Consider the following 24,302-nt stretch of genomic DNA (forward strand, 5'->3'; position numbering starts at 1 on the left):
ACACACACACACACACACACACACACACACACACACACACACACACACACACACACACACACACACACACACACACACACACACACACACACACACACACACACACACACACACACACACACACACACACACACACACACACACACACACACACACACACACACACACACACACACACACACACACACACACACACACACACACACACACACACACACACACACACACACACACACACACACACACACACACACACACACACACACACACACACACACACACACACACACACACACACACACACACACACACACACACACACACACACACACACACACACACACACACACACACACACACACACACACACACACACACACACACACACACACACACACACACACACACACACACACACACACACACACACACACACACACACACACACACACACACACACACACACACACACACACACACACACACACACACACACACACACACACACACACACACACACACACACACACACACACACACACACACACACACACACACGCGCTTCCGCATTAGACGCAAGTGGTAAAATACGGCGGGCGAGAATGGCCGTGTGGCCGCGCGCGCGCGCTTTTCAGCCCTCTATTTCGAATTTAACCCCCGCGCACCCTGCTCGCCCCGCATTCGTTCGTCGTAAACTCGCTCGAGCACCCAGAGTCCCTTTTCCCATGACGTGCGTGCCTACATGCATTCGTGCGTTGCGTGTACGCTATTGTTTACGCAATGCCGGTCGCGGCATTCTGTGTGCGGCTTTCTTCCACCTCTTCCTTTCATCGTTACTTCCTTTGCTTTTCCCTCTCCTGTCGTCGCAAGCAGGTCATCGAATTTCTAAAGGCAATCTCGCACATGGCAGACGGTCCCGTCAGAAAGACGATGTATCGATACTGGTTGCGTGGAACGCGCAACAAACCGCTTCTTCGTAACATACCTACCTGAATTTCTTTTTGCTTTTGAATGTTAACCGTTAGCTTCTTCTCACACTATTGAATTGCGCGAAATTTTAGGTCACGATGATTAAAAATCTCATGTGCTTATATTAATTCTATGTTTATATAAAAAAATTTATAAATACGTATTAGAGATTATTGATTATCTTTCTCAAGAGAGAGAGAATTTAATATTTTAATTAATTTTTTAAATCGACGGACAGATGTAACAATACAAGATAGTGGCTCAGCTCTGTTATTCTTTTTTTTTTTTTATAAAAAATACATGTAAACAAAAGAGAAAATTTTTACAAATTATTACAAGTACTTCGGAGATGAAATGATTATTTTTTTGTAGAACTAATTCACTGAATACTCATTTTAGCGTAAAACGGCGTACCGTCCTTAAACCTCAATAATCAGACAATAATTAGTCTCTACTAATTTTACTAATTGCTATTCTTATTTTTTCTGTTACAGAACGCGAGAGACATGCCGCCAGCAGACTATCTGCGTAAGTACAGTGGACTAAAAACTATGTTAAAAATCTTACGTTACTTTTGTTATTTCCACTTAATGTTTCTTTAAGTAATTTTATTTATTTTATTAAGAGTAAAAGACAGTATTTTTAGTTCAAAACAATATGTTTATTTTATAATAGAAACACGGGCACACGAATTATATTATACATTCGAATGACTGAGAGTTTTTTCTCAGCCCACATCGAAGAACGCGATTTTTTAAATATTTTTGCAACGTTTAAATCACTTGTAATATCTAATCAGAAAAAACAAATCGCACATATATACAATAAAGTAGTAAAAGAACCAACGGACGTGTCGGCAAATATGCCGGTTACATAGCAAACCGCAAAATTTATTTCAGATTTTCACGGGGGCTTTTAATTAAATCGCCCGGCGCGCTACAATTTTTCAGTGCGTTGATTATTTTACCGAATATTTTGTTGTTCTTTTTTTTTTACTACGCACAAGCAAACGTATAGTCTCTGTTATTTACTCTTAAATAAGCGGCTTTTTAATCCACGCAAAAAGAGATACACATATCACGAGAATTCGCAACTCGCAAGTAAAATTATCAAGGCGGAAGTGAACGACGGATGTTTTTTGTATCATCGTTGCATACCTGTAACAAAAAAAAAAAAAGAAAAGTACACACGCGATGACGAAGAAGATCCCGACAACACGTGGGCGCCGCTAATAAAGATGTTTCCAAGTTTCTCACGTGTCGTGGGTTTCTTGCCTTCCTGCGGCGGCGGTTTGGAAGACTTTCTTTCTTCTCCCGCGTAGACGAAACACTCCGTACATTTTTATGACTATCTTACCGTGTCTTTTTATGTCATCGTCACCTTTCGAGTCGACATTTTCTGAAAACTTCTCGTGCGAACTTGGAAACTCTCTGCGAGGAAATTTCTCATTTCCGATAATATATTTTGTTTATATCTTGTTTACATCTATTTATATATATATCTATCTCGATTTGGTAAATTTACTCGATTTAATAAATAATGAATAAATTATAGAAACGTTAATTAAACGCAATAATTTGAGAAACGGTGATCTATATTTTTGGCCAAAATACATAACTATAATAAAAGATTGTATGATTCTTTTACTTTAATTATAATAAATCACTCTTTATTAATACATTTCTTCCTCACAAATTTATCGAGTCGATTTATCAAAGGTCGATTTTGATTCAGGCGGGATAAAGTGAAATAGAGAAATGCTACAACGAAAGCACACCGCAATGGAAATGAGATTACCGCGCACGTAGCGTCTCGCAAATTGAATTCACGTTGCCAGAGAATTTTCGGAAAACAGGAATTAATCGGTCAGTATATCCGTGTCGTGTAATACGATGATTTCCTGAAATCGAAACGGTTTACATGGCCGCGATTAATCAGGGACCAGAGAGAGAAAGAAATTAACGATCCGACGAAAAGGGTAGGCAAGAACATGTTTCCCACCCTTGCCTCCCCTCGTTCTTCAACTTAAGGCTTCGACCCTCCTTCCTCCCCTAATAACAGCCGCTACACTCTCGCCTACGACGGAAAAGTGGGTCGCGATTGAACGCTTTTTTCCTCGTGTTTCATGTTTCTTCCGAACCGGAGTTTTGGCCTGATCTTTTATTTGTACGCGCCGTGTGGCTCCGGAAAGGGTGCATAATCAGCGCTTTAAATGAAAATTTAATCGCCCGCCTGCCGCGCCGTTTAACGCGGGGAATTAAAAGAGCTAATTAAACCGTTAGTACCACGCTATTTTGAACAGCACACGCAAGAAAACCAGTTACTAGCAAATTAATCTTCAAATGAATTAATCATCATATTATTCGAAAGATATAATTCCTTTATACTTGAAGTATCTCGATATTTTCTCGTCAGTTTTTCATATCATGATTGACGTAAGCGAATTAATTCCTCACTTCTTGGCTCATAAAAATCACAATAGACTGCAAATATTTCTCCTCGTTTCCCCTTTTCTGCGAAAAATGTTGGTTCTATTTGCGTTAGTTCCATTTGCTAAATTTGCAATATAACGAGAGGTTCGTGCGTTATCAGACGAGTGGCTTGCGTCCTTGTAGCGATCCGATAAGCAGCGGCTCGTCACACTTACACGAGCTGATAACGAGTTTTGGTTCTTCGCGATTGCTCGATTTATTTCGCAATAAAGTGTGCAAATATTCTTCGTTTTCTCTTTGTCTTCGATGAGTAACGATTTATCAAGTGCGTATAACATTTAATTTTTCATTCTCAATTCAAAATTCGACTCGAGTTAACACAAAAACTGAATCCACTCGACATTTATCATTTTTTTAATTCATAGGATTGAGAAGCTCGACTTTTTTCTCTTGAACGTGATATAATTGAAACTCTTTCGATACTTAAATTATTGCATTTATAAATCAATACAATCTTACGACCGTCAATTAATAATTATCTTTCTCATATATTACGCTTTGTCCGCCGATTACGCGTGAAATTTACGACCGCATCCGATCGCTCGATTACTTCGTACCTCGTCGAGCGTCTTCTGGCATTCGGGGTGCACATTGTATATCGCGAATCGCGATAACGGATTTATCGGGATACCTATCTGCGGCATGTGCACGAGTTGCAAACGTAAGTAGCATCGTCGACATAGCCCGAACCGGCCATTCGCGTCAGAGATTTCTCACTACGAGCTTTTCGCGCTCTTACTTTGTTATTATCATAGTAGCGAGACGATGTTTTCATTTAGAAATGCATCTGGTTTCTTAAATGTGATGCTGTGCTGTAGCGAAATCTAAATCGCGCAACAAATCGTAGTGGATATCGACGAGAGATGGGATTGATAGATGATTAAATCTACGCTTATACGTTGTTGATTGTTAATTATAATTGCATCTAAATGTGCAATATCTTGTAAACTGAGTCTTAACTCATGAATAAAAAATGGGATATTTTGAGAATTTTAATTCTCAAGTGATAAATCGAGAAAACTCGTGAATATCGAATGAGTCGAGTTAAGAATGACAAGTTAGAGACTGTGAACTCAGAGATTGAAAGTTGAGCGTTGCTTGAAAAAAACTTGAAAAATCTTTCTACTCTGTTATCGAAAAGATAAAATAAAGAGAATATTCACGCACTACTTGGCGAAGTAAAACGAGTACTTGCGAGGAAGGAAAACCTCGTTATCAGCGAGTTGAAAGCGCGTTATCAAATGGCAGCTTACGTTTAACACGACCGGGATTTCTAATTATGGTCCGATCAAGGTTTCCTTTATTGACATTAGAAGTATAATTAATCTTTTCGTATGTAGATACCATATCATTTTATTAATTATATTTTCTTATAATCCAGTTAATCCTTCGATTTCATTTTAAAGATAATTTATTAATTGGTTTTATAATAACACATCTTGCTCGTATTTTAAATCTTTCTCGCGATCTGCATCGATAATATTTACAATGTGGCAACACAAAGAGGACTTCGAATGGCGAATAGCACCCCAGGGATCGCCGATCATTCTTCGCACCTCGATCGCATCACCGCGACGTGTGAATGATAAAGAAACATATAATCAGGGAGGCATACGCGCCTTGCCCGACTCTATCTCGCGAGAGTAATGAGAACGAGCGTTGCTTCGCGTGCGCGCAGTTAAGTCGAAGATGCTACGCGGATAAAAGGAGGCAGAAAACCGGGTTGCAAATAAAATCCCAGATGCCAGATGTGCGTCGCGACTTTTTCCGACGACAGCGATGAAAAGTTCGCTGCAGATTAGAATCGTCGCCAGAGAAGTTTAATGTCGCTCGAGAAAATGCGCCGCGGATTATTCCGATGCACGAAGACGCGTTCCTGAGGATTATTCGATTAAATTGCCTGACGATGTATACGTCTTTTATGTACATATTTGTAATATTAAAACATCCTGAAAAAATATCAGGCAAATATTTTTGCTCGAAATGTGGAATTTGTAAAAGATTTTAATATATCTGCTTTATATAAAATACCTCATATATATAATTTCATAATACATAATTTCAGTTCGGGATTGCATTTAAAAAAATCTTCCTATTTATTTTTTATGCTTAATTTAATTTAATTCTAATTTTTAATATACAAAGTTCAAATATTCTTTTCAATTATATCAAGGATTGTTGTTACAAGATATACATATACATATAGATTATTTATTTTGCTTTTCAATAATTCAATACAGTAAAGGGCGAATGTGTGTAGCGCAAATTTCGGGGCCGAAAAATTGTAAATTCGAAGTCTTTTCAATTCGTTCCGCGGATCGTCTTTTTCAACACGCGATAATTTACATCCGCGGATTAAGGAGCGCGCTCTAAAGCGGGAAATCTCATTAACGCGGTCGAGGAAAGTGACAGGCTCGTAATGGCCAAACGCAACGGGGATCTCTCGGCGAGTGGAAACGGATAAGAAGACGGATAGAGAGAACGCGCGCTCGCCTCGGCGATTATGCTTCCGCCGTTAACTAAGTCGCGGGATTAAACCGGATGAGACATCGTTAACCGGAGCGACGGGGTCCACACTTATGGTGCTTAACGCCGTATGTCCGCTTCCGACGTCGGTTTTGCGTTGGCTAGCGCGAAGTAAGCGACCTACATCGCGCGAGAGCTCATTGTTACAGACTCGCCCTTTGTTACTCATTTCCCGCCATTTTCTCGCGCGCGATTATCTTCAAACAGTTTGCTCGAGAACAAGAAGAGAGACACTCGCAGTACGACATTCGTTTCATATCGCGTTTCATATCGCGCGAGTGAGTTTTTTCGTAATCGCTCTTTGTCGACAGACGGGTGTGTGAGCTATCGTTAGCTATTAAACGGCGAAACGGGGAAAATCTCGATTGGAACGCTCACGGAAGTTTTTTATTTCTCGCGTTTCGCCATTAGTAACACGCATAAAAAAAAGAATTAATCATGCGATGGGTATCCGAGTTTTTATTATGACAAAGCTGGAAAAAGAAGAGATATACATATATTTAAAGAAATATATTTATATAGGACGTCGAATTTTTACGATTTTTTAGCCCCGAAATTTGCGCTATACATATTTTCCCCATGATTAGAATCCCACGGTTTCCGTGTGAGCTATCGTTAGCTATTAAACGGCGAAACGGGGAAAATCTCGATTGGAACGCTCACGGAAGTTGTTTATTTCTCGCGTTTCGCCATTTGTAACACGCATAAAAAAAAAGAATTAATCATGCGATGGGTATCCGAGTTTTTATTATGACAAAGCTGGAAAAAGAAGAGATATACATATATTTAAAGAAATATATTTATATAGGACGTCGAATTTTTACGATTTTTTAGCCCCGAAATTTGCGCTATACATATTTTCCCCATGATTAGAATCCCACGGTTTCCCGTGAAAAATAAAATAAATAATTTATAGATATTCGTATATCTTTTAGCAAATATTCTTGGTAGAATATTTCAGTTTTGTAAATTAAAAATTAGATTTTAATTAAAAGAATTAGATTTCAATTAAAGTATAAGGAATAAAAAGTAAGATTTCTTTATTAAATATTTAAAAACATTGCTTTACCAATCGATTCTAGGGGTTTCTATCAATAGAAAGAGACGCGACGGTTGGCACGCGAATTTCTTCGAGATGTCTTTTTTAACATCGGGACGTCGATCGGTTAGAACGGGATTAACAGGCGTCGCCGTTTGATTCCGGCGTACGTGTCTATTTTCGAGAATCCAACAGAAACACCAGGCGCCCACCGCGATCCAAATTAACTCGTTGGCTTCAAAGCGAATCGCCATTCGGTAAACATAGTTAGCGAAAAACATCGGAGCTCGATTGTTTTTGAGGTAGCGAATTATTCCGTATGATTATTCGATTAGTCGGAAATTATCGCGAACAATAAAATCAGCAAAGTATAATTGAATCAATCAAAATTTTAAATAGAGAGAAAATTATATATTTTAATTATTTATTAAATATTTATTTAAATTATTAATTTTATTTTTATTAATATTATTAAAACGTATTAAATTATGTATTTATCTGCTTTTTATAAAGCAAGAAACATTTAACATCGCAGTATCTGGAGAAATGGAGATTTTTATTTTCAGAAATATACGACATAAAAAAATCTTATTTTTGACGTTCTTGACATAAATCTTTTTTTTTTATGGAACAGATGACGAAGGCAGAAAAGTGCTCTCTAAATCCTTATTGTAAAGCGAAAGGATAAAAATCGCGCGGTGTTATTCGCCACGAGGTAGAAATGAAATCATCTGACGCGAAGGTTCTCGTCGCGGCCGCCACGTGCACCGCGACGCAATCGCCGGTAATCGCTTTATTGTCGCGCAAATTTGCCATGGAGAGAGGCTGCGCGTTTATCTTCTCGGATACCGATATTTCGTCTCCCCTTTCCCCCGGTTTTCCATATCTCATCCCCGGCCTCGCCGTCGCGCTGGAGGCGCGCAAAATTCTCTATCCTCCTCCCGACTATCCATCCCTTTCACTCTCCTCTTTTCCGTGGAGCAGGATGGAAGCGAAATTATTACTGATGCTCGCCCGTACGGCGCCTTCCACCACCGATGCACACACGATGCAGACGCGTACATCGAGTCGCGGTGCACGATACAGAGAGATGCGAACTTAACGTATGCACGCACACGTAGATACAAGGACGGTGGACGGTGAGTGGCGTATAACCGGCGGCGGCAAATCGACCCGGGGGGGGGGGGAAGAACGGGAGGTTAAAAGTGGGTTAGAGGAAGAGAAAAGATGAGAAAGAGATACACATAGAAAGATGGTTCATCTCGACTTATGGAAGGACCGCGCGCTCTCCTCCGTAATCTTTACGGGAAGAGAGAAGGTCCGGCGAAGAGATTGCGAAACTCTCGGCGGATATCGTTCGCGCGGTCTTTGCAAATTTAACCGTCGAGTAGTAGAGTCGGCTAAAATTATCCGCTTCTTTCCTCGATCGTCTCTCGCGACGCGTCGTACAAGTAGGTAGAAGTCAAATAGAGCGGAAAGCCAATTCCGTCCCTCCCCTTCGAGGATAATTAACACGCGCCGGATTGCACCGTTCATTAATCTTCAGAGATATTTTACCACTTAGCGAAAGCAATTAGCTGTTATTTGACTTGCATAACTCGATCGGAAGGAAAAGCGGTCCAATTGCGGCCCCGTTGCTTTGAAACGAAGAAGAGTAGAGTTAATAGTCAACATCAATTAATTTAACGTCGCGATGAATAATAATGTAACGTTAGTATTAATTCAATTTTTAAGATACAGCTTCAATTATAATATAGCGATACGATATAGAGAACCTAGAGGAAATTTCAGACGCTGAATTCTAATTAACTTGTAAACAATATGTTTTCCCCCCCGAAATATACAACGCGCCATCAAAATGCCATTCGCCAGAAGAAATTTAATCGAACTAATTAAAAGCGATGACACACACGTAATCGTATCGGACGTGTATTCGAGCACCGCAAATCTGCCGGAAATTCACTCTGTCAGGTACAGGTGTTGTGCACCCTGTATCGAGCCAGCCCTGCGCGCGGCACAAGTACATACACACGTACATACACGTGCATTTGTGTTGACGTTGACGCATACAGACGCAGAGGTGCGCACGTATGCGTGCTGCATCGACGGCGTTACGCGGATGCAGATGGCGTATAACCAGAAGCGGTAAAGCGGACGAGGAGAGAAGAGTGGAAGGGAGGTGGTTTAAAGCTGCGACACGGGAGGGAATGCGAGAGCGTAACTCGCTGGAGAAGGAGAGAGAGAGAGAGAGATGGATTGCGTCGCGTTGAAGCGAGATGGGAACACAACGGCGGGTTTAAAGGGGTTCGCGACAGAGACAAAGGCAGAATTCGCCTTTTAGAGGAAAGAGGGATGGAATGATGGGAGAAAAAGAAGAAATGGGAGGATAAATAGAGAGAGAGAGGAAAGAGACACAAAAGGCGGAGGATGATGGTAGAGAAAGGGGATCAACCGGGGAACGAAGTGGGCTGTCGTTGTTGGAGACGGAAAAAGTCAGAAGGAAAGAAAGCGGATGAAAGAGGAAGAAGGAAGTGATAGATATACACAGGACGTTCCGCCGCTACCGAATAGCTTTTCAGTCGTGGATTATTTGATAAATCTCCCGGTCTCAATCTTTCCTTTACTGAAAGAGAAGAACATCTTGTAGCATAGTCTGGAGTTGCTCAGTGACCAGAAATATCCGATCTTATTTGGAATAATTTTTTCGAAATAAGAAATCTGTGAGAGTAAAAAATTTAATGATCGTTTGCGAAAATATAATAATATATATTTTAAATCTAAATCTTCAACTTTGATACTAATTCCGTTAAATATTTAAAAATATGATAATAAATTGCTGTGAATTTCTTCATCCTCTCTTTTCGCAAAATAAACGTCGATTAGGGAGAACTGTCGCAATACTATCAATCGAGAGAAATTGGTCTCTAGATTTTCTTCAATTAATTAATACCATCGTCACGATATACATTTTGACAACGTATATACCGATGTATACAGGCCCTCCAGTTCTGAGATACTCCGTATACTCCGAAACTTCCGAAGTCATTCGCAACGAGCGACTTGCTTGCTAGCTAGCTAGCTGCCTCGTGGAATTCTATTCACCACTATACCATCGCTATCAGTGCCATCGCCACTACTACTATCGCGTTACCACATCGTTGCCTCCTCCGTCGTGTCCTCCATCGTCACCACCACCTCCTTCAGCGACCAACCTCCCAGCCTCCTCCTCTCAAGACCATCTCCCGGTCTCTTCTACGCTTCTCATCGTTCCCTCTCTTTAATAGCAAGTAGAACTTATACTAGCGTCAATTGCGAGCACATATACATATATGTACACACATACGTATATATAGTATTGTATATACGTATATACATGCCGCTCGGTAGAACGGCGGGGAGAAGAATTAGGGCTGCGAGCTAACCAACGCGGATATTGCCTTTTGTTATGTCGCCGGGAATAGTTGCGCGTTAATTATGCCGATTAATCCATTAGTTTCTTGCCGCGTCACTGTTCGTTTTTGCGTATTTAATCTACATTTATCTCGTGTCTGTTATACCTTAGAACCTTACATTCCTGGAATGCAATTTACACATCTCTTGTGCATATTGAAATTACGCTTTTTTATAGACACATGTTCGATATACACATGCATTTTACACGTGACGAATATATCGTGTTTTTTCATATATCGTGACAAGTATATGCGATGACGCTCTCTGTTGTCTGATTTTTTTTGTAATCTGATTGCATTCGCGATGTCGCGCCGCTGTGAAATCGTGTTCGGCAGCCGCCTGTCAATTGTAACGAAACGGTAAAAGCGCACGTGCCGCGAGTGGCAAATGAACACGATGACGAGAGAGAGAGAGAGAGAGAGAGAGAGAGAGAGAGAGAACAGCAGATGAGATAATAGATAATAGACACACCGGGGCGATTGTTCGCGCAAACGCTTTGAATAGACGCCGCGTGGCAGAAGCTCGTAAACGAGGTTCCTGTGAGCTTGCCCTCGATTAAGATCATTATCCTTTTTTGCGCATTGCGCCGTTTACCCTAGAGCTAGAGTAAAGTCCTGTTACTCGTACACGAAGTACCTCTCGTCAACGCATGTATGTTAGAAAGTTTAATTTATCATTAATCATACCGATCTCTTGATTTTATTGATAATTCGATTAACAATTTGATTGCGAATAGAGCTAGTAAATTTTAAGGGTAATAAAATATAAATAATCGGTTGAAACTTCTCACTATTAATCGACGATAAATCATTATTTTACGTTAAGTAATATGGAAATAATAATGGGAACGATAAAGACCCAGATTCAAATCTCGAGTTAGTTATTTGCGCCTCGATATTTTTCTCGTTTACGTTTCTAATTAAACTTCTTTTGGGAGAGATAAATTAAAATGATGCTAAAATTTGAGATTTATATTTCTGATAATAACCAGAAGAGGAATAAAAATATAGTAAATTTATATAATTTTCTGGAAAACATTTAATTTTCATGCAGTATCAATTGCAATTAGTCTCTTATTGGTCATAATTATCATTTGATGTCATTAGCATTTAACGAGCCATATTATTGATTGTTAATAATAATATATCTAGAATATATATATATATATATATATATATTTATTTATTTATTTATTTTAGAGTGCATATGTGTGTATACAATGCACATATTTTTCATTAATTTTAATTTAAGAATCTTGAAAAGCAGTTTTAAATTAGTGCCGCGACTAAGGAGTTAAATTCAGTCGAATATAACAGAATCGCGTATAAATTCCTTCACAAAAATCCCTCGCACACGATTTTTATATCAGCATATCTAAGAGAGCATCGTATAACACTTGCGCGCCAATCTCGATTTTTCCTGCGTTCGTTTTTACCAAACGAGGAACGCTCATTCACGCCTTTTCCTTTAATGAAACATCGGGTCGCCGTTCGTTTTTTCTTTTTTTTTTTTTGCGCTCGCGGAAATGTTTTTCCCTCGTTTCTTTACCGGATAAGTGTTCTTCCTCGTTCCGTCCGCACACACATGCAAGAACACGCACACGCTCGACGTGGGTGTCTCCGAGCAAGCAACACGCTTGCGACACGGCGTCGACGGTTCCGTTGCATGCCGGAACGCGAGGTTAAAGGAACGCCTCGCGCGAACAGGTTCCCTTCCTTTATCAAGGCGCCGACCGCCGAAGGGAGGCAGTGAGTTGCATCAACGCCAACGACACAGTCGGAGACTGACAATGGACCGCGTTCTCACCGCACGTTTAAGCATTTTAATCGTGAAGAGTGTGTAGAGAACGGTACGAGTGAATTTCGAGTATAGATATATGTGAAAATTGCAAAAAACTACTATAAATTTTATTCTAAAATATCTCCTATTTCATATTTATTTTTTATAGATTTCTCCATTATATATTTATTATTCAGAGTGACGGTGTATAAAAAGGTGTAAAAGGATATCGCAGCACATGAGAAATTAACAATTTTCGACTGATAAAAAAGCCAAAAAGAGTGCGAAATATTTTCTTAATTCATTAATATATACGAAAAATAAATCAGATACTTTTAAGAACATGAAAATAAGACCAGATGGAACAAATTTTTCGTTGCGTTGATTTATGCTTCGATAGAGAATTGAGAATATAAAACTATATTTGAATAGAATGATGAAATTGATGAAATTTCCCCGCGTTTCTCATTAACGATGAAGTATACTTTGATAAATCGCACGCGTTTACCATTAGTCGTCGTTTACCTCGAGGAAAAATGCAACTCGCGCACTCATAAACAAAGCACAAACGTCGAACGGTACGGTTCTAAAATTGTAAACGTTCCCACGAAGCCGAGTAATTTGTACCGTTCGAGACGCGATCGTTAAACTCTTTCGTGCGGCGATTTAGCAGGTTTCTTGCTGGCAGCGGTGAGCCAGTCAGCAGTCAGCAAAGACTTAGACGTTGGCGTAATTCGAATCAAACCGTGGCTATTATTAGCTTCTCTCTAGGACAATACGGCTATACAGTTACTCATGAATTTGATGAAATAAAATGAAATTCGATACATCAGTTTTGATACATATTGAAGAAGGGAAATGTGAGAGCAAGCGTATATAAAAATAAATTTTTAACTTTTACAAGATGTATACTATCAGAAGAATGCAAATAATATTTTTTTTGTATAAATAACACGTTTTTTAATAATTGTCTATGAAAATCGTTAAATCATTTTCGCAATTAATTTCGTAAGTCATTGTTATATTTTTTCACAACCAAATTATGTAAATTATGTAAATGTTATCAATTTAAAACATAAAATTTAAAATTTAAGTAGAGAAGAAAATTAAAAATGAGGAATATAAAATATAAAACAAAGACAAAACAATTCATAATTTAAAAATCACAAAACAATGAAGAGCTTTGAGTGTAAATAAATTATAGAATATTTATATAAAATTAAGTATGTCAAAATAGAATATATTCCATGCTTTTATCAGTCTTGAACATTGATAAGCTTTCCAAATTCTCGAAAAATTCAACATCTTCAATCAAATAAATCTTTCTCTAGCTGAATCGCTTGTCAATCGAGTTACATGCTAGGCAGAGGCGAGAGAGAGGAGAGAGCTTTAAGCGCACGCAGTCGGTGTGGCGAAACCACAAGGCACCGCTCGCAGAGTGCGCGGACGTAGGACAGTGCATTGAGGGTCGATGCCCTCCACCGTACGCCGTCGATGTTCGGTGCTCTACGTATTTTCTCTTTATCTCCTTCTTTCTCTCTTTCTCTCCCCACACCGTGGCTTTCCACCGCCGGATACTATATCCTCGCCCCGGCCTTGTCCCCGGGCTCTCTATTCCACATCGGCCGGATACTTGTCGGATAGTCCTTAGAGGCTCGCATGTCTCTCGCGATGATCGAAAAAGGACGAAGGCGTCTCCTCCCGCCCCCGCGCGTTTCGTCCTTCTCCAGGACAAAAAAAAAAAGAAAAACAAAGAGGAAAGGCGAAAGATGCACTCTCGAGCTATAAGATGCCCGGGCATAACAGACGCGATTATCCTTCTTATTAAATTAAACGCGGCTAATTCCAAGGGCAAACTGATAAACGACGTATTTGCTTAATGATGTAGAAGCAGGTAATTGCGATCACCGTTCAACAGTTTGTCCGAAGCGTTTGTCGAGAGCGAGGTAATCTCTGGGAATCGCGATGCAACGAGCTTACTCGGAAGCAATTACTTCGACCATCTGCTTTTCTCATAGAGTCGACTTTAATCTCGATATTTTCACACGAAAGCATTATTTGTTGTTTCTTAGTTATCTTGTAAATCCTTTAATGCTATAAAGATATTAAAAACCAACGTATATTTCGTTGAATCAGCTGTATTAGGAATCCCATTTTTTTTTTACTGCTTATATAAACATGACCTTGTCTAGGAAGCATACATTGTTATTATCCACTTTATTAAATTAAGCGAGAGAGCGATTTTTCAGAGAGCAGATAATAAACGACGTGACTTGAAATTAATATCCTAACTTTTTAATGCGTTTAAGCACTTGCGAAAAAGCAATAAATTATCTCACGTATAATTTAATATACGTTGATTACACGTAGTACATCGTATGTGAAATAATATGCATTATATATCTTGTATGCACTTTTTTCAATCATCTTGATAATTTTTTAAGCTTCTAATTGCAGCAAGGCACACCTGCATACTTTTAATTTTTTGCTAGGAATTTAGAGATCTATTGTAATTTTTCTATATTTTAAATTGTTTGCAATAATAATACAAATATTTCTATTTTCTATCATCATGATTTATAAATTCTAATTTTCATTGTCAAGTAAACTTTATGTAGAATTTTCAAGTTTTCCTAATTCGAGTTAACTGACTCTAACTTTAGGCCTTTCAATGGGAAACGACAGTGTCGTAGAATGAGAGAAACACTAATGGATGAGTGACGAGAGACGAAGTAGTCGCTCCAAGGATCAATGAACGATTGTTCCTTAGTACGCGATACTCCACAGGTTGTAGTCGCACGTGTATTCCACGCACGCATCTATCTCTCTCTCTCTCTCTCTCTCTCTCTCTCTCTCTCTCTCTGATTCTAATCGAGTGCTCTCATCGCTCGCGATATCAAATTATCTCTATCTTCTGTTGGCTGCTACCGCACTGCTGCTGCAGCCGTTTAAAATCTCTCGCGTCTAGTTGCGCCGAATGAGTTTCCTTGTTTGACGAGTGGCGCTCGAGCGATTTCAGAAGGATCGCGTTAAACAGTGAGCTATAAATCCCCCTTAGCGTTCACTTCACTAAGGCACTTCGATGAATCACACGACCCAGTGCTTCTCATTCTCGAGATTAAATCGAGCGACGCTTTCTTTCTGTTGCAGTGATCTCGAGCGGGACTTGTGCTTGTCAGATAGCGATGAGGAGAACAAGGTAAGGTATCTCTGAATAAAGACTTTTTTATATTTATATTTTAATTATTATCAAATTAAATAAGTTGTGAATTATATTATTATTATGATTATCTCAGTTACTAAAAATTAGATATTATATATTAAGCATTATAATGGGATAATGAATATCAGACTTCTAAGCTGTTATTTTTGAATTATTGACGTTAAACAATAAGTTGCACTTTTGTTTGCGGGTTCGTTTTTCCTTTTCTTCTTACAATACCGCAGAGTACTTTTGTAAAAAGATACGATCAAGCCGCGTTTGAATAACAGCATTCATCACGGGAAGAAAAATTCTGTTCCACTTTATTTCACGGTGAAATTGCTGATAGCTGATCTTTTTATTCTCAGGAGACATCGTCGAGACCGACGAAAGCAAACAGGAGTCCAGATCTCACGGTTGTGTAAGTAACTGATTTATATCCTGATTAATCATTTGTCGAAGTTAATCTGAATCTTAAAAAAATTAAGAAACATTTTTATTTATTTATTAAGTATTTATTTATTATTTTTTATAAAATATTAATTATATTGAAAGAGAGAGAAATTACAAATTTTCTTTTGTATCTCTTAACGCAAACTTATATATTTTTCGAATAAATATAATCAATGTTTTTGATATTCCGGCAGTTTTTCTATTGAACAGAATAGAAAGCAGTATACAGGAAATAGAAAATTATTTTGGGAATGTCGCAATTTTTTGATGTATTATTAAAATATAGTATATATATATATATATATATATATGAAATCCTAAATTATTTTCACAGTTTCAGATTAAATCAACAATCATAAATCTTTTAAATTAATTATCGTTTCACTGTTGCCGATTTTTCAGCGTGTCGATAGCATTATCACGAATCGAGATGTCCAATTTTCCGCATCGTTTGATTTCGCGTCCTTACAGCCTACCAACGCCGCTGATTCCGGCGATGACACCGGCGCCGACGCCTTTATCGCCCATGGCCATGTCACCCATGGGACCGCTGTCGCCACCGCGGCCGATCAGTCCGCCCAAATATCCGTCACCGAAGCGGACGCCGGAACAAGCCATGTCACCTCTGCCCGGCATTGCCAGTTATACGGTACGCTGCCCTCCATCGACGAATCCGATCGTCCTCGGTCAACCATCGAGCCCAGCCGAGGCGCCGCAGAGCTCCGGAAGCGCTAGCACGAGCTCGGGCACGGACTCTGGCACGGATTCCGGTTCGGACAGCAGCGATGATTCCGAGGACGAGGACGATGTAACATCGGCGCCACCTCCGGTCAAGGGACCCACGACGCCGCCATCGGTGTCACCGAAGCAGGAAAATCTGGTGGAGGAACCGCCACCCGCCGTGGAAGAGCGCCGCTGGGATCTCAGTTCCTTCTTCAACAAGACGGTACAGCAAGAACAGAATTCCGAATCGAAGCCGGCTCAGGTAAGCCGACTCCTATATTGATTAAAGATGTGAAGCGTTGGATATTTTTACAACAGTTATAGATATTTTTATAAATTTAAAGAAACGGTATCTTTGAAAGCGAGGCTTTGATTTTGACTTTTATATAAAAATATTTTTTGGATTATGTATAAGAGAATTTTCAAGATTCTACGAAAATTTTTTACAGGATAACGCTAGACGGGATGATACACTTGAGATAAAGACGGAGAACAGCAGATCACACAGGGAACAGTCTCATGATTGGCAGCTTGATGAAGGTCTGAAGAGAACTCACATAGGTTCTATTAGCGACAGCGATCATCATTCCGATCAGGAGAAGGTTCATCAGATGATCGAAGATGGCAATCGCTCCCAGATGGAGAAGCCGAAGATGGCCGACACCAGAAAACGCGGACGACCCAGGAAATCTAATAAGAGTCCGAAGCGCGGTCATCGGACGTCAGACGAGAACTTGAAAAATAGTAAGCCGCGTAGCCGGACGAGGACAGTCGGCAGTACTTCCGGCAAGAAGAAGCAGCCTAAATCAAAGGAAACGGTGACCACGAGCGACGACGACAGCGACTCGAGATCACAAAGTGACTCTGATAGCGATCGCCGATCTACCAAAGTATCGACCGTGGTGCCGACGAGAGACGACAAAAAATCGAGACTGAGCCTGTCGTCCAGCGAAGACGAGAATTCGCCACCGCCGAATAGAAAGAATAACAACAGTGCCTCCGAGGACGACGCCACACGATGGACAAGAGTCTCCTCTATTAAACGGAACAATTTGTCAGACTCGCCGAAAAAGCAGGACAAGAAGAAAAGTCCCGCCAAGGGCAAACCCAGACGGCCGAGGTCTAGAGTGACCAAAGTTACCGGCGGCTCTGATTCCGACAGCGAATCAGAGGTGTCTGTGAGAAATAGTCGCATCAAAGTTGCTCGGTAAATTATTTTTCATAATTATTTGGAATTATCGATTTTGTTTTTTTCGCATTTTGCATCGGAGTGTAATATATAATTTTTTTTATATCTTCTATATATGTATCGATGAAAATATTAATAATGCTGTAAGTACAATAGCAACGCGATTTTGCGTCAGATTAACAAGCAATCTTTTATAAATTATTCTATCGTTGTGAATTATTTTCGTCTTTTCTTGGTATAATTTCGTCTCTCTTCATTTTATTCTTTATAACATATCATTGACATTACGTTTTTCCTTTGTTACTTGACATTTGACATATTTTGGCAACTGGCAATCTACTATCTAAGAATATGGGTTAAGAGATGGTTCAGACGTTTCTTTTGTTATTTGAATCAGAATTTTTTTTTTTAGCTCTTTTTCTAGTTCTTATTTGATAAATATATAAAAAAAGTTAACAAATAAAACTTGAAATAATTAGTAGAACTATTATTAATTATAGAGTACCACCCAGACCGCGAGCACCACCCACGAGGACAACTTCACCTGATAACTCCGATAGTGACAACAATCCAGCGTCCAAACTGCAGGAAGATGACGCCGGTAATGTGCAAGACAAGAAGAAAAGCGATACGTTGCGGCACGTCTTCTCGACGTCGAAGGGCGGTGGGAAGGTTGGCGGCAAAGGTGGAAAAGGTGGCAAAGGTGGCGGTAAATGCGGTATCTACGTGGAAGAGTACACGAATAATTCTGCCACTCCGACCGGCGGAGATAGTCCTTACAAGAGACCATCTTCACGGACATCCAGTGGTGGCAACAATATACTCCTGCGCTCTTCCCCCGCACTCACCCACGTGAATGGCGTGCCAAGTCTGATGTGCAAGATAGATCTCAATAGGATATCTTCGCAGCTATTGCTATTAGCGAGGGGACAGGAGCTTAGACGGCGCACGGAATTACCCGATACCAGGCCGTCTTCGAGACAGAGGCCGTCCTCCAGCTTGGCAATTTTGCAACCACCGAGGCCGCCCACGCCGGAGGAGGGCGAGATTGTCGACACACCACCGCCACAACAGGTCCCATCGGACCGCGCTAGAATCCATCGCACCGACATCGGTCTATTGGGTAATAACAGTGACAGAAATTCGCATTCTGTGATCAAGGCCCAGTCAATGTCATCAGGCCCGAAGAACGGTGGTTCTATGCTCGAAGGTGATGCCGGTGGTGCTAGTAGTGGTGCCGGTGCGATCGGTGGCGGTAGTGCGCCCAAGAGGAAACGTAATCCAAGTTGTAGTTCCGTGTCGAGTTTAAGTCCTGTTCAATGTTCGTTGCACGCGAAAACCAAGAGTTCGTCCGAGCATAAGGACAGGAATCGCAAGAGGCAACGGAGGCACGCTACAGACGATGGCCTGATGTCCTCTCAAGTATGCAGTTCAATTAAAAAAAATATAACAACTTTATTTTTCGGATGTTTTTACTTACATTCGTTTTCCAATTATATCTTTAATGTATATGTAGTTTTATGTTTAAGGTTGTATGTCGTATAATGAAAAAAGTTAATTTTTTTTTTTAAATTGACATGAAAAAAAATGATGGCGCACATTGATACAATGTGGATTTAAAATTATTCTAATAAAAAAGTACATTTCTCTCTTACATGTGCTCTTACGGGAATATAACATTGTTATATAACAAAAAAAAAAAAAGAAAAAATATTTTTTGTAAATATATATTTTTTTTCACAAAGCATATTTATGTCCAAAATTTTCAAAATTTTAATTTCAAAGATATACAAATCTGAAATGACAATAAATAATGTAAATAAACTATAAAAATGTATTATTAATTTAAGAATATGTTATCTGTATACTGTTTTATTTATATATATATACACCTTAGGATATAAATATTAGAAAGGCCATGGCCGATTTCCACTTTGCCAACATATATCTGTCTCTATTTACTGCGATACACATGCTTCAATCCTAAATGTATACAAGTATTTTAATTCGGAAAAAAATTTAAATTATATGAAAGAAATTTTACTATGGATTAAAATTGACTCAATCTGTGTGTGCAGAAGTCATGTCATTCACTGTCCACTAGTTAACATGTATATGCACAGGATGGAGAAAAAGTAACAGAACGCATTATATTTCAAAAATTGTGCATTTAAAAAAAAATTAAAATAAAAGTTAGTTACTTGTAAAGGTTTTAAGTAAAGTATTATGTATAATAATGATAGCATAGTCAAAGTTATATAAGGATCAAATTAAAATTTATAAAACATAAAATTTATAAATAATCATTTCTAGGACACACTTTTCATTTACACTCGTATAAGAAATTGTGTATCATGTAAAGATCTAGACTTCTTAATTTATTACTGCAACAGTATTATTTAAAGACATACCTTGGGTCGATTTTAGATAGATAAGAGTAGATATTGGGGACACTCGCTACATTACTCAAATCGGTCATGGCTCTTCCAATATATATGTTTAAGGTTATATACATAATATATTCTTTTATCTAAAATGTATAAATATTAATATTTTCAATTTAGTCACTTTTTGCAAGGACTGCACAACCTTAATACATATATTGCCTTTATTGTATAAAAAAGCTTTAAAGAAAAGATAGGTGTTATACATATATAAAATTCTGAAAAGTCTGCAGTACTTTTATTGTTGATGTTTATTAGTGTCGTAAATTTGATTAATTTCTCATAAATCAAGGCTAATTGTAAAAAAATTTATACTTTTATATTTTACATAATTTATTTGTTACCATATATTGTAATGATAAAATATACATCAGCGTTGTCCAAAAATGACACAGCTTATATACTTTTTCACTACCTCTCTATTGCAAACGATCTAGAGCTTTTCGTTACATAGTAGACATAGTAATAGAAAGACAAGTTGTAATGCAATAGCGAGATGGAGTGGAGGGGATAACAGCGCGAAAAGAATCTTTACTAAGATTACTAAAGATCCTTACTATGGACAACGCTGATATAAATAACAATTTTATAAAATCATATTTTGATGGTTACATAATAGAGTGACATCCAGCCGACGAATCACGAAAGGGACGAGAAACAAGATACGAGCTTATTGCCGCCACCACCTCTTCCAGCTCAACGCGTCTACTATTCTTACTTTGATCCGCACAGTGAAATTTTGGAGGATCAGGATAGGTAAAGCCTTTTTATATCTTAACAAGTTTGTTAATGCGAGAACAAAATTTGACAAATTTTTACAAGTAGTTGAATTTTTTATATAAATACATCATTGTATTTCAGGGACCATGACCAGTACCTGACTGAAGCTAAGCGACTGAAGCATAATGCCGACGAAGAAAACGAGCTTACAGCGCAAGGCATGATGTATTTAGAGGCCGCTTTATACTTCCTTCTAACTGGTGATGCGATGGAGTCGGACCCAGTCACGGAGAAAGCCTCGTACACCATGTACAAAGATACTCTTAGTCTCATCAAGTGAGTGCATTTCTAATTAAGACGTGCGCGGCCGCAACGAGAAGAGAGCACGCCTGCTAATTAAAACGATCTCCGATTTTTCCTTTGTTCTGCAGATACATCTCGTCAAAATTCAAGAGTCAACCCAACAATTCACCCGAGAATAGTATACATACGAAGCTAGCTATCCTAAGGTGAATATTTTTATTTTTTTTAAGAGTCCGCTGAATTACTTCAGTCTCATAATAGACATGTTTCAAAACCATTGTTATTTGTCATTTTAGCCTTTTGTGCCAGTCGCGCTTGTACTCCAAACTTTACAATTTACGCAAGCAAGAAGTGAAAGAGGTCCAAAAGATCGTCAACGACTTCAATCAAAAAGTAAGTTTTTCTCACTATCCTATCACTCTTATCACAATATATAACATATTATCATTTACATCTTTGAGTACGTTTAATATTTCAAGCTATTATGATTGTCTTGCACGTAAAATTCAATGCGAGTCGATTAGATTAAAACAAGTTGATTAAAAATTTTATTTTGGCATTTTCAGCAACCTGCTCAGACAACTCCAATGCAACCGGAGGGACAAGGTACACCTTCTCTTTCGCCTACGCCGTCACCCGCTGGTTCTGTAGGTTCAGTTGGCAGTCAAAGTTCCTCTGGATATAGCAGTGGCGGGCAACATCCGGCAACATCGGGCCAGTATGTTAGTGTGCCATTGCACGTATACAATGCGATGATCAAACAGAATCAGTATTCAGGGTTACTTACGAACAGTCACGATTTATGGGACCAGGCGATAAAGCAGGCGAAACAGGAGGAGCACAGAAGTACGTATGGGAAAGAGCCAGTATGTCAAATGATTTTCGTTCCGACGTTAATCGCCATTTTTTCCTCGTACTTTCAGACTTTTTCATTGACTTGGATCGAAGATTGGGACCCTTGACATCATATAGCTCAGTACGCGAGCTCGTGCGGTACGTTCAAGCGGGTATAAAGAAGTTACGAGCTCTCTGACCACAGTGGCATAGCCCCCGACCACCCACCCCAAATTACATTACCTCCCTTCCTCAAAACATGGTCACTTACCCAACCATGTTTACGTAGTTGCGTGATACCGCGTTATCAACAACCATTATCTTTGGGCATGCAACCGGAGATATGAAAAATAGGAAGAAGCGACGGTGATGTATCGATGACGAGCGAAATCACGGACTATTTTCTCTTAAAGAAGTGGTCTCGGGGGTGCGACCGAATCGATAACGAGGATCATGGTAATCTCTAGAAAGAGAAAACGAGAGCAGAGCTCTTGGGGATCTCCCTTAGTCGGGCGATCTACGGACGATATGGGGGCATTCTTCAGATAAATTTAGCAGCAAGTTTATAGTCAATTGCGAAGCGCGTGTGCCTGAAAGGGGCAAGGGAAAAGCAGCCGACCGGAAGGAGGAACTGCTTATCTTACCACGGTGCATAACGAACCTCGTGCACTTTGTTTAGAGCACGTGTTACTTACTCTCGAGGCGCAATGGAGAATCATTGAACGGAGATGATATCGAGGTGCTCGCCAGCGAGCGCATTAAATTTCCTAGCGAGCCGCAGTGATAACTTGTGTCTATTTTTCCGAAGTGTCCGCTTTTGTAAGTTAACGCATGTAGATATCGACGTGAAAGGTCGAGAGGAGAATCAGAGGTAGCGGAGAAACAAGAAAAGAAGAGAGAGAAGAACGAAGACGAAGAGGAAAAAAAGTGAAATCACGAAGGGGTAGTAGAAGTGCCACTGAAAAGCGCCCGTGTGTTCTCGCTTCACGGTGCGCCACAGCCGACGTTACCTGAAGCATGAGTATCGTTTCGGCGATTCGAGTGCGATGAATAAAACGAGAATATACACATATTTAATATATATATAGTTTATTACCTATATAAATATATAAATAGTTATATAAAGATAAGAATATATTTATAATAACGAAGACATAGACAGAGAGAATGCATCTCGCGCGCCGGCGCCGCGTTTCAGTATAGGGGAACAGATGACAGAGTTGTATTCGCAAATAGTGGGATAATATCGTGATAAAATGATGAGGGAGGGGAGGGGACGATTAAAATGTGTACGGTGAGAGATGCGCGAGCAACAGGATCAACAACAAGATCGAGCGATGTACTATAGTTACGTCTAACGTGCGAAGGACGCGTCTCTTTTTTTTCTTTTTTTTTGTAGATAGATCACGGGAAGTAATTTAGACTAGAGTAATTAATATGCAACACAGAAAAAAAGCAGTAACAAATGCGACACACTACCGATACATATTATTTACATTACCTAGAGTTAACTGGGGGATATGTAGAGGTTCTTAGATGAAAAAAAAAGAAAGAAAAGTACAGATATACCGCATACACATATACCATACATAGCATTATTTGACGAAACGAAATGCAAGCGAGGGAAGAACAAGACAAGACAAATGCTGGACGATTGAGGTGAGCGTAGACATGAGATGATAACGGAAACGATGAATAAAAAGCAAATACACACGGATAAGTAAGTTGCTCATGTGTATATTTTTGTAAATAGGTATTTGTGAGTGCCGCGCCGTCTTGAGGGCGGTCTATCGCCCGATTGAATTTGCGGTAGACCGGCCCGCCCCAATTTTTGCTACCACAGTTCTTGTCGAGAATCAGATAAAAGAGAAATCACAAATAAATAGGAAAAAAAAAGAATATAAGAAGAGACGTAAGGAATGAACACATGAGATATCCGTTGAATTTATTCAGAATGAAAATTAACGCGATTATTTTCTTTGAAACCTTTTTGAATGAGTTTCTGTTCTGTCCCCGTTCTCACGATCGCTTCTCAATATATCGACTGGTCAAAATCGCGCTGGGGAAAATTTCTGAACGTGTTACGGCAACTTCATTGTTCAAGTTTCGTGGAGATTCAGCTCGTCTCACGTTTCAAACGCATCTCTTTCCCACGATCGAGAAATCGACGACGCTC

At 39.3% G+C, this 24,302-nt stretch overlaps 1 protein-coding gene across 2 annotated transcripts in view; it reads left to right on the forward strand.

The window, feature by feature from the left end:
- Nucleotides 1–24,012, forward strand: part of LOC115242476 (AF4/FMR2 family member 4) — a 116,774-nt gene extending 92,762 nt beyond the window's left edge. The window contains exons 6-17 of one of the 2 annotated variants that reach the window (XM_029818787.1): nucleotides 1,464–1,497; nucleotides 15,409–15,457; nucleotides 15,829–15,881; nucleotides 16,316–16,898; nucleotides 17,086–17,843; nucleotides 18,326–19,247; nucleotides 20,889–21,025; nucleotides 21,131–21,325; nucleotides 21,421–21,498; nucleotides 21,589–21,685; nucleotides 21,859–22,138; nucleotides 22,216–24,012. In XM_029818787.1, coding sequence (XP_029674647.1) covers nucleotides 1,464–1,497; nucleotides 15,409–15,457; nucleotides 15,829–15,881; nucleotides 16,316–16,898; nucleotides 17,086–17,843; nucleotides 18,326–19,247; nucleotides 20,889–21,025; nucleotides 21,131–21,325; nucleotides 21,421–21,498; nucleotides 21,589–21,685; nucleotides 21,859–22,138; nucleotides 22,216–22,325 — 3,296 coding nt within the window. In that variant the 3' untranslated portion in view covers nucleotides 22,326–24,012. The remainder of the gene's footprint in view (nucleotides 1–1,463; nucleotides 1,498–15,408; nucleotides 15,458–15,828; nucleotides 15,882–16,315; nucleotides 16,899–17,085; nucleotides 17,844–18,325; nucleotides 19,248–20,888; nucleotides 21,026–21,130; nucleotides 21,326–21,420; nucleotides 21,499–21,588; nucleotides 21,686–21,858; nucleotides 22,139–22,215) is intronic. The other variant, XM_029818788.1, reaches the window with a different exon arrangement.
- The last annotated feature ends 290 nt before the right edge of the window (nucleotides 24,013–24,302 follow it).

The sequence above is a fragment of the Formica exsecta genome, unplaced genomic scaffold, assembly GCF_003651465.1.
Source record: "Formica exsecta isolate Colony F162 unplaced genomic scaffold, ASM365146v1 scaffold599, whole genome shotgun sequence".
Classification (NCBI taxonomy): Eukaryota; Metazoa; Arthropoda; class Insecta; order Hymenoptera; family Formicidae; genus Formica; species Formica exsecta.